The 11,819-nt window shown below is 37.1% G+C and overlaps 2 protein-coding genes across 4 annotated transcripts in view; both read left to right on the top strand.

The window, feature by feature from the left end:
- Nucleotides 1-4,005, top strand: part of TMEM9B (TMEM9 domain family member B) — a 15,534-nt gene extending 11,529 nt beyond the window's left edge. For 2 of the 3 annotated variants that reach the window (XM_077769144.1, XM_077769147.1), the window contains one exon: nucleotides 2,827-4,005. In XM_077769144.1, coding sequence (XP_077625270.1) covers nucleotides 2,827-2,982 — 156 coding nt within the window. In that variant the 3' untranslated portion in view covers nucleotides 2,983-4,005. The remainder of the gene's footprint in view (nucleotides 1-2,826) is intronic. The other variant, XM_077769145.1, reaches the window with a different exon arrangement.
- A 7,040-nt stretch (nucleotides 4,006-11,045) lies between these two features.
- ASCL3 (achaete-scute family bHLH transcription factor 3) lies at nucleotides 11,046-11,591 on the top strand. The gene has a single exon (XM_077769175.1). It carries the CDS (start codon nucleotides 11,046-11,048, stop codon nucleotides 11,589-11,591), a length of 546 nt encoding a protein of 181 aa, XP_077625301.1.
- Nucleotides 11,592-11,819: the final 228 nt, after the last annotated feature.

The raw sequence follows: 11,819 nt of genomic DNA on the forward strand, positions 1-11,819 counted from the left end.
GGGAACTAACATATGAAAATATTATGTATCAAAGCTCACATAAACCATTTCATAATAGGCACACAGATAGATAGAAAATCTGACTTAAACTATATTCCTTGCAGTATAAAATATCTGGCTCCTGATTTTAGAAATAATATAACACATATAGAACATACAAGAAATGGATGCACAAATGTGTAGAAGAAAACATGTAGGAAAGTCATGTGATTGGTAGGGTCATGTGCTTAATAACCATTTTGTTCACCAGTGCTTAATAACCATTTTGTTCACCATCTTAACTGAAAACATGGTGTCTGAGAGGTCTGGCTAACTCTTGGATACCTATTGAATTGATTCTGGGCAGAAAGCCTCCAGCTGTGAATTTATGGTAACAAGTCTGTACAAACAGAAGTTAAATTTAAATTCCTATAGTTGTTGCTTATCTAACATGAGGGTTCTTAACTATTTATGTGCTTTTAAAAATGCTTTATTAAATTCTCAGTTAAATTCTTTTATTTTTTCTATTTTTGTTCACTGTAGAGAATTTTAAATTAAGTGAGAGTTGGTATAAATAGTTAAGAAGCTCACTGCAAGTAGTCACAATATTTATCGTATCATGTATCCATGACACATCATTGCTATTATCAAAGCATTGCATTAAAACGTGTTTTGTATTTATTGTAATTTTATCAGGTGTAAAAAGAATAAACATATAAAAGGGATAAATCTCTATTTGCATTCTCCCGGCATCCATGACCATGAGCAGCTAGTTCAATCTTGTTCTGATAAGGTGGAGAACAGACCAAAAGGATTAACTGGTTTGTTTAGTCCTTTAAATTTCTCCCTTAGGAAGGTTTTTCTCCTCCTACCTTGAAGGGTAGATAACAGGACTATGAAATTGAGAGCTGCTCTGCTGATAAAGTACATCCTTCTTCCCAGATTGTTTAGGTCAAAACAAACCGATGGTAATACTATTTTATATACAAGTTCATTGAAGCACCATATTCCCATAGAGTCATTTTAATCTACTTGAACAAAATCAGTGTGTAAAGATGATATAACACCAAGTCAAGGTTAGGTGAGGTAAGCCTTGTGTTGGTTTGTTATATGACCTCAGATCAGTGTATTTCAAGTAATCCAATAACTTTAGCCTTCCTCGTTCTTGACCTTTTTTCTTAGATCTTTGAAACATTTTGAACTTTATGGAATATGTTTTTATTATTTTTATTTGTAAGGTTAAAAAATTTTTTAAAGGGGGGCGCCTGGGTGGCTCATTCGGTTAAGCGTCCGACTTCGGCTCAGGTCATGATCTTACGGTTCGTGTGTTTGAGCCCCACGTTGGGCTCTGTGCTGACAACTAGCTCAGAGCCTGGAGCCTGCTTCAGATTCTGTATCTCCCTCTCTCTCTGACCCTCCCCTGCATGCTCTCTCTCTCTCTCTCTCTCTCTCTCAGAAATAAAGAATTTAAAAAAATTTTAAAGGACAGGGGGCTTGCTGTTTGCCTTTGTTTTAACAAGCTGTTATCTAAAGTAATGAAAAGTTGAGGCAGTTTTGGCAGAGAAGGCAAGGAGAAAGATTGGTTATAGAAAACTCTTTGATGTCTTTGAAACCTAGACATTTTATGAGTGTCTTCCTATAAAAAGAAGACCAGGTGTTATAACTCCACATAGTGAAAGATGTGTATATAGTTAATGTGGTTATAGCTTTCTATAGATGTGCTGACTCCCACCCAGATACATGATGGAGCTTTTGCAAACATCCACAGCAAAACAGTATTTCTTTCTTTGAGGCAAGGTTTAATGAGAGAGGTACAACTTGTGACTTGGATCCTATGTTGGAACATTTAGAAGCTTTGCTAACACAGGGTCCAGGAAGAAGATCAAGGAAAAGGCAAACAAAAAGCAATGAATTAGTATTGAATGCTTTTTGTCATCTAGGCAGCTGTGTTTATATCAAATTCATAGATAGATTAGCATAGTTGTTTCCTGTGTAATGACTACAAACATCAGTGGCATTGGTTTACTTTCACCAGGATAGCTTGGTTTTCTACAGGTACCTAAGTAACCCTTCAGTAGCCTCTTTCTGAAGGCAGCAACTAACATGGAAGCCCCTGAGTGCTCAGTAGTGAAAGATTTGAGTATTTATCAAATAAAAAGGGTGAAATAATGATTTCCTACTGTCTTTGGTAATAGATGGTAATCGTAGCCCTTGAGCTATGTCTCTTTTCGTTACAGATTGGGGGAGGGGGAATGAAAAGGATTTGGGAAACCAGTCCATTTAGTGTATGTGTTAAAAATGCAGGGAACTATTAAAACCAGCCAAGTTAAGATCCTGTCAACTCCTCTCCCAAGGATGAATGTGGTTCCAAGCTGGCAAGTAACAATTCTAATGTAATGGGAGTCAGGAAAGTAAAAGACCAATCTTTTCTCTGCCTGATTAACGATAAAGTATTGAATAAAGCAAGGAAAAGTCCTGCTTTCCATATCTGTAACATGTAGATATTAATGTGAAAATGGATTTTCCTTCCCCTACTTGTCAGGGAAAGCTTGTCTTTAACATAAATGACCACTGTCTTTGTCTTAGTCCCTGCTTTTCATGGGAAATGTCTTTGGAAATGGTGACATTTCACAAATACCTCCTTGTCACTCATACTACTTTCACCCCATTACTGTAATCGAGTTCATCCTACTTCTGGCACTTGGGCGCCTAAGAGTGCTTGGCCAAAGAGATGGTCTGTTTGTAAAGTTCAGCTGCTCCTCTCTCTGTGGCTGGATAATTGCTGTTTTGTGTGTGTGTTTCACACTATCATGCCATCTCTGATCTTCTCCATTCCTGCACTTTCAGGATCACCAGCCTTTTGCAAATGCCCATGATGTGCTAGCCCGCTCCCGCAGTCGAGCCAATGTGCTGAATAAGGTAGAGTATGCCCAGCAGCGCTGGAAGCTTCAAGTTCAGGAGCAGCGAAAATCCGTCTTTGACCGTCATGTTGTCCTCAGCTAATTGGAAATCATACCGAAGGTGATTAGAAAGAAATGAGGCAAACAACTGAAAAATATTGACTGAGTATTCCTGGGTTTTGTTTTAATACCCTGTTGATTTCACCAACTTTTGCTGGGAAATTCAGCATTGGAAACAAAAATGTGCTTGGTATTTTCCTTTCTTGTTAAGGTATTAATACAGACATTTTTTAAAAGCACACACCTCAGAGTCAGCCAATAAACCTTTTTCCTATTTGTGACTTTTACTAATAAAAAATAAGTCGGCCTGTAAATTATCTTGAAGTCCTTTACCCAGAACAAATACTCTCTTTTTCACCACGCAGTTTTAACTTGGTTTTCAAGATAATTTTCAGGTGTTGTTTTGTTTTGATTTGTCTTTCTGGCAGGGAAGGGGAGGGATGTGTGGGAAGTGGTTAGCATAACTTTTCTCAAGTCACTTTACTAAACAAACTTTTGTAAATAGACTTAACATTCTATTTTCAAGTTTCATTTATATTTTGCAGTGTAGCCAGCCTCATCAAAGCCCTGACTTACCCATTTGAATTTTGCACTGACTATATTATCTAGGTATCTGGTTCGCCTGTGGCTGCACTTCATGGTAAAGTGGATCTGAAACACCTGGTGGCTCTTCATAAAATGCAGATTTTCCTCATGTACTGTGATGTCTGATGCAATGCATCCTAGGACAAACTGGCAATTTGCTAGTTTACTCTAATGACTAAACATAGTCTGGTGTGTGTGGTCTTTCTCATCTTCTTCTAGTATCTTTAAGGATGAATGCTAAGAACTTGGACACTTGCAATAAAGGAATTTTCTTTTAACCCGAAGCCTCTCTGGATTGGTGACATACACACCTTTGTCTACATTTCCGGTCAGATAGAGAGGCAGCTGTTTGAGCTCTACTGTATGCTGGGGTTCTGGGGGCCTCCTTCTGAAACGTGTTAACAGTTATTGGATAACTGGCTTTTTTCTTTGGACATCCTCTTTTGGAATGTAACAATAAAAATAATTTTTGAAACACTTACCAGTGTGTCTATGTCTCCTAACTTTTCTTTCCTCTTTCATTTGCTGCATGATAAACTTGAAGATACAAAGACATTTGGTATCCTGTTATGAGACTGTTTTATGACAGTTTAATTATTTTTTTTAATGTTTTATTTATTTCTAGGAGAGAGAGAGAGACAGCGTGAGCAGGGGACGGTCAGAGAGAGAGGGAGTCACAGACTGAAACAGGCTCCAGGCTCTGAGCTGGCAGTCAGGACAGAGCCCGACGGGGGGCCCGAACCCACGAACCGCGAGGTCATGACCCAAGCGAAAGTCGGACGTTTAACCGACTAAGCCACCCAGGCACCCCTATGACAGTTTAATTACAAAGTATCGATACTAAATTGTGTGTGTGTGTGTGTGTGTGTGTGTGTGTGTGTAGAAAAAGGGAGAAAGAGAAAATGTATGGGTACTTAGACGGGGCTCTGAAAGTATACAAATATTTTGACAAATTGAGAGATTAAAATTCATGAAAACACACGAAGGAATCCTTTTTCTAAGAAATTCTTGGCAAAAATGATAATTAAATTAATAAGGCCAAGGTTTTAGGAGCTCTTAATGGGTTTTTTAGCTAGTCAAAAACATTTTTTGAACCTACAAACCTAACCTAGACTTACTGATTTTATTGTTAGTATTAAAAGATATAAGCTCAACTACAACCAAGTGGAATTTCTCACTGATAAATGAGATAAATGCAAGGCTGATTGAACATTGAAAATCAATTAATGAAATCTATCACAGCAACAGGCTAAAGAAGAAAAATGACATGATCCTATCAATAGATGCAGAAAAAACATTTGACACAATTCAAAACCCATTTATGATAAAAACTCTTGGTACACTAGGAATAGAGGAGAAATCCTTCAGATTTATAAAGAACATCTACAGAAACCTATAGCTAACATACTTCATAGAAACCAGAAGCTTTCCTATTAACCAGGAACAAGGCAAAGATACTGTATCCTCTCTCATCACTTCCTGATTTTCAACATCATACTGCAAATTCTAGCTAATACAATAGTAAGAAAAGTTGTATGGATTGGGAAGGAAGAAATAAAACAGCTTAGATGATATGATTGCTTATAAAATCCAAAAGAATTAACAAAACAAAACTATCCATGGATATGACAACTCAATTGACAAGATGTCAGTTCTTCCTAATGATCTATAGATTCAACACAATCCCAGCCCAGATCTCAGCAAATTATTCTGTAGATATCAACAAACTGATTCTAAAGTTTATATGAAAAGGCAAAAGACCCAGAAAAGCCAACACAATATTAATGGAAAAGAACAAAGTTGAAGGACTGACATATCTGACTCTAAGACTTACTATAAAGCTACAGTAATCAGTGTCAGTATGGTATTGACAAAAGAATAGACAGATGAATAGAACAGAGAGCCCAGAAATAGACCCACACAAACGTAGTTAACTAATCTTGACAAAGGAACAAAGGCAATACAACGGAAAAAAGCGTTTTCAACAAATGATGCTGGAACAATTGTATATCCACATGCAAAAATAAGACAAATACTAGATACAGACCTGAGACTCTACAAAAAATTAAAATAGATCATAGAGCTAAATGTAAAACAAAATTAAAATGCCTAGAAGATAACATAGGAGAAAATCTAGGTGACCTTTGGTCATAACTTTTTAGATAAAACACTAAAATCATGAATCATGAAAGAAGTAATGATAAGTTGGAGTTGATTAAAATTAAACACTTGTGCTCTGTGAAAGACACTACCAAAAGAACAAGAAGATGAACCACAGACTTGGAGAAAATATTTGCAAAAGACATATCTGATAAAGTTCTATTATCCAAAATCTACAAAGAACTCGTAAAACTCAACAGGAAGATGAATTTAAAAACTGGGCCAAACACCTGAACAGATTATCTCACCAAAGAAGATATACAGATGGCAAATAATTATATGAAAAGATGCTCTACATCATGTCATTAGGGACATACAAATTAAAACAACAATGAGTTACCACTACACACTATTAGAATGGCCAAAATCCAGAACACTGACAACACCAAATGCTGATGTGGATGTGGAGCAACAGGAACTCTCCTTCATTGCTAGTGGGAATTCAAAATGGTACAGCCACTTTGGAAAAAAGTTTGGCAATTTCTTAACAAAACTAAACATGGACTTGTTATATGATCCAGTAATCACACTCCTTGGTATTTGCGTAAATAAGTTGAAATCTTATCTCCACACAAAAACCTGCCCACGGATGGTTATAGCAGCTTTATTCATAATTCCCAAAACTTGGATGCAACCAAGATGTCTTTTGGTAGGTTAATGGATAAGTAAACTGTGATACACCCAGACAATGGAATATTATTCATCACTAAAAAGAAATGAGTTATCATGCCATAAAAATACATGGAGGGACCTTAAATGTATATTACTAAGTGAAAGAGGCCAATCTGAAAAGGATATATACTATGATTCCAAGTATCTGACAGCTGGAAAAGGCAAAACTAGGGAGGCAGTAAAAAAAAAAAAAAAAAAATCAGTGGTTGTTAGGGGATGGAGGGATGAAAAAGGTGAAACATAGAGGATTTTTAGAGCAGCAAGACGATTCTGTATGATACTGTAATGGTGGATGCATGTCATTAAACATTCGTTAAAACCCATAGAATGTACAACACCAAGAGTGAACTCTAAGGTTAACTATGGACTTTGATGAAGTGTCAATATTGTTTCATCAATTGTAAGAAATATATTACTGGGGCCAGTGGGGGAGGATGTACAAGTGCAGGGAAATGATCATATGGGATCTTTGTACTTTCTGCTCAATTTTGCTGTGCATCTAAAATTACTCTAATAAGTTCTAAATTAGAGGAAAATATAATAGGTATCTTTTTTTAATTTGTTTAAGTTTATTTTTTATAGTTTATTGTCAAGTTGGTTTCCATATAACACCCAGTGCTCATCCCCACAAGTGCCCTCCTCCATGCCCATAACCTCTCTTCCCCTCCCCCCAAACCCCATCAGTCCTCAGTTTGTTCTCAGCATTCAGTGTCTCTCATGGTTTGCCTCCCTCCCTCTCCCCCACTATTTTACCCCCTTCTTCTCCCCCACGGTCCTCCGTTAAGTTCCTCCTAATCCTCCTATACGAGCAAACATATGGTATCTGTCCTTCTCTGCCTGACTTATTTCACTCAGCATAAGGTATCTTAACAAAATTCATTAAGTTTATATTTAGGTTCATGTTTACCTTCCTGGTTATAGCCTTAATCTCTAAAAGAATATTGACCAACATTGCGAGACTATTACTTAAAGATATTTTCCATAAATAATTTTTATAGAAAATCATATAAATCAGATGAATGGGAGGCATTTTTTTACAAAATAATTTGATATAAGAGTCCAGTTTTGTAAGCAAACCTTTCTACTTAATATTGTTATGTGTTGTCATATCTACATATTAGGTAGAAAAAAACAGCTAAACCAGAACTAAGCAGTTCTGTTTAACTGTAAGCTACTTTGCATACAGTTACTAAATGATCACCTATAAATCAGGTTAAGTCTGACACAGCCCAAAATACAGCATCTTAGCTACAAAACAGGTAAGAGACTCTTCTCCAGAGTGGCCCACAGGGGGAGAATAAGAATGTGGCCTTAAGAAAATTCCCAGGCACAGTTGGTAAATGATGAATTTTATCAGCTGATTATTCCATTGTTTTTAACTATCAAATAAGCCCATATATTGAAAGATCCAGATTTTGCTGGTGATTAAATCTGGAAGAGTGGAAAGGGTTTGGTTTGGAAATCAGGAGACCTAGGTTCTCTCCCTTCCTCTGCTATGAGCTCTGCAAGCTAAGCCAACTCACAACCTATAAGAGATTAGATAGGAGGATTTCTAAGATTCCTTCCATCCCTAAAATTCCATAAATCAATTAGATGTGCAGTTGTAGCTTTTTTTTTTACAGGCTAGATATTTTTAATGTCTTTGAAAAGTTGAGGTTTTTATGCTCAGCAGAACTACCAGAATCTCTTAGGATTTTATCATTAAGACCTCATCATTTATTTCCCAGAAGACAGAAATCTGAGATTTTCCCATTTGTTAGCTGTGCATGTAACTGGAGCTGCAAAGCCCCAGCACCAATAATCTGTGTTGCTTTCTTTTAAAAATTTGTACTCAATTTCTATGAACACTTTCATCCTCCAGTCAGCTTCCTATCTTGATCCTCTTCTTTACTACATTTATCATTCTATCACTCTGTTGTGTTGTGATTAAATTTTCTTCCTTGAGTAAAAGAGGATCCTGTTTCAATGCTACTGCATTCATTAGTGAACTTTGGGGAAATGCTCAGTAAAAAAAAAAAAAAAAAAAAAAAAAAAGCTTCTTGACAGCGTGTCTACAGAGACATCAAGCTCTTTTTCTAAGAATTATGCATAGTCTAGTTAAAGCCTAGAAACTTTCAAGTACCTGTGCGATATGTAAATTACTCAGATTCATCTGGGTCAAGGTTTAAGACATTAAAATTACTTGTCAGGGTAAAACCATACCTACAGAATTCTTGTGTGTAATCGGCTTTCGGGACAGCTACTTTACATTTTGATTCTCTATTGTGTCAGTTCTGGCTTTTTAGCCATAGGCTCTGCTGTTCTCAGAAATGTAGAAATACAGACTCCATACCCACTGTGCCATTTTTGTAGCTTCTGCCATCCATGTTCTTTATCTCTTACCATCTGGAATTCTTGCCTTGGGAATTTCCTAACTTTTCTCTAGTAACTTTTTATTTTTGATAGAATCTTGGCTAGTTTTTAGTCTTCAAGAGATGTTTGTTTTATGTTAGTTATTTTAAGCCAATTTGGTCAGTAATTTGGAACCTTTCCTTTTTTGTTCCTTTGTTTTGATTTTTAATTGCACCTACACACTTGTCTCACCCCTGCCCCTACCACAACCCTGTATTTGGAAGAGCTTTTCCTGGCATTTGCTCCTTTCCAGGGTGTTTCACCATGACTTCTTACAGCACTCTTCGCTTCTCACCCTCTCCACCCCTCACCCTCCATCCCCCATGACGTACTGCCCTCTATGATTTTTGTCCTTCAGTAGCCATAGGATAGGCTTTTTCACACTTTACTTTAAAATAATACACTTCATTAAGGGTGCCTGGGTGGCTCAGTTGGGTTAAGCCTAAGACTCTTGATCTCAGCTCAGTTTTTGATTCTCAAGGTTGTGAGTTCAAGGCCCAGATTGGAATCTTGAGCTGGATGTGAAACCTACTTAAAAAGAAAAAAAAGAAAAGAAAAGAAAGTGCATGCACTTGAATTCTATGCTTTGAGGCTACTCCACCCATTACATGGTATAGCTTGCAAGTTGTTGCTATGCTCGGGTAGAGAAGCAAGTGAAATATTACCTAATCTTGCTCATAAACAGGGCTGAGGTTTTTCAGGGGAGAGGAAGTTGCCTCTTTTTCTTTACACATGCCAAGCATAGAGGTCAAGCCCTCATTCCTAAAGATGTTTTAAAATCACATCCCTGAGAAATTAACATAAAGCCATATTTCCCTCTTTTCTGGAGGCCCACAAGTAGCTTTCATGTTGCTTTTCCATTTTAGGTATGGTCATCTCTCAACAAATATGCTTTAGATAGGTCAGTGTTTGATTTTCCAGCATTAGGGAAAATATAAGCCAGGTTTTTCTGTAAGCTGCAATTTAGAAAGGGCCACTGCACAAGTATTTGTCTATAAAGAAAAGAAAGAGGAAAATAACTGATGCCCGTACAGTATGTATATTTTTTCATTTGATCCTCACAGTCACCCTGCAGAGCAGTTAATACCTCAGTTGATCATAGGAAAAAACTGAAGCTCAGAAAGGTTAAGAAGCTTGCCTAAGGACACACAGCTAGGACGGGGCAAAGCCAAGATTGAAACTCAAGGGTGTTATAATCGGAAGGAAAAGTGCTCTTTTCCTACACCACTACCATACCTCCCAGTTAACTGGTTACACAGCAGTATCCCTGTAAAATCTGCTGTGGCTTTATTATTATAGTCAAAGGCAAAAAGTAATGGTTATTTAATAAATGAGGTGCATGAAGACCTATTCAGAAAAAAAGGAATGTATTGGTGTGGGACCTCTTGGGTAGAATGTTTTATCCTTATGTTCCATTAAAAAAAAATCCACCTAAATACAGATGTACTTCATTCAATATATTTAAAGTTCTGTGTAAGTAAAAATATGTAAATTGACCATGTTTTAAGTGTATTAGGGGAATTTCTTATTTAAAAGAATCTTAAAGTGAATTTTTCAGAGCAAAATGATTCCTTTCTTACTTTTAAAAATATTTTTTATTTTGCCCCGGCATATCAGGTATTATTTAAGATGGCTATGCCCATGAGGTTGCATGATCATTAACTCCTTTGTAATGTCTCCAGCATTTATTTGAATATTGTGGTATTTCAGTGTTTCCCAAACTTTACTTATTTGCATTGCATGCACTTTCAGGGTCTTCATTATCTGTATTCCACCTGTACTATTGTTTACTTACTACTTTTCTTTAAGTGAGGTTTTTGACTCAAGCAGATGTGTTTTTAAAAGAAATTTTATATCTGCCATAAATGTGAAATCAGTATAATTCACAATTAATAGAAATTAACAGCAAACTATTATTAAATCCTAAATAGATACTATTGCTTGTTGAAGGCTTCCATCTGAGAAGAATCAGAAAGGATTCTAGTAGTGTGGAAGACACACTCCTACAAGACTAAAGCTGTGTCTTTGTAATCACAAGGATAGAAAGAGCTGGAAAGGAATAACTTTCTTATAAAGTGAGTCAATGTTAGTTAATGCTGTTTCCCTGTATCACCAAAAAATCCTCTCTTCCTACCCAGAGTATTATAACCGCATATCGTTTTCAGAATGAGCTCAGAAACTATGCATCAAAGCAGAGAAGTCTTTAAACCAATGATCTCTGAGAAAGTCGATGATATCTGCTGTCTTTTGATCTGGCCAAATTAATAAACTTGGTTATGTTTCCAGGCTAAAGAGGAAATGATGGACAATCGAAGCTACTCTAATCTGCCAGAAAAACTGCCTGTCTTCTCTGATTCTGCCCACTTGCCACTGACCAGGTCCTTCTACCTGGACCCCTTGGTCACTTTCCACCTATATCCTGATGCCCCGGTACCGTCTCCCTTCTCTGAAGACCTGCCATTACTGCCTTTTCCCAGTGATTCCCTGATCATGGAAAATTATGGTGAACCCTGCTCCTTCTCCTTCCCCATGCCTTATCCAAATTATAGAAGGTGTGAATACGCCTATGGGCCGGCCTTCATCCGGAAAAGGAATGAGCGGGAAAGGCAGAGGGTAAAGTGTGTCAATGAAGGCTATGCCCAACTCCGACATCATCTGCCGGAAGAGTACTTGGAGAAACGACTCAGCAAAGTGGAAACCCTCAGAGCTGCTATCAAGTACATTAATTACCTGCAGTCTCTTCTGTACCCTGATAAGGCTGAGACCAAGAATAACCCCGAGAAAGTTTCCTCCCTAATGGCAACCACCAACTGCCACAGTGACCCCATTTTTAGAATGATTTGATTCTAAATAGAAACAAATAATTTTACAAAATGGAGTCTCTAACAGCATCATTCAATAGTTTTTCCTAAATGTAATCTGCATAGGCAAATAACAGCTCAAATGTTAACCTATGCTGGCTATTTCTTACTGGGGTTTCAGATGTATGACACATTACCTTATGTGGATTGAGAAGATGCGGCTTAGGCTTTGGTGATTTGTTTCAAGAACTTTAGAGGAGCAGAAGTCCCC

This window comes from Crocuta crocuta, unplaced genomic scaffold, assembly GCF_008692635.1.
Source record: "Crocuta crocuta isolate KB4526 unplaced genomic scaffold, BGI_CrCroc_1.0 scaffold255, whole genome shotgun sequence".
Lineage (NCBI taxonomy): Eukaryota > Metazoa > Chordata > Mammalia > Carnivora > Hyaenidae > Crocuta > Crocuta crocuta.

Excerpts from the sequence above, each read along its gene's own strand:
- ASCL3 (XM_077769175.1), top strand. The coding sequence starts at position 11,046 with ATGATGGACAATCGAAGCTACTCTAATCTGCCAGAAAAACTGCCTGTC.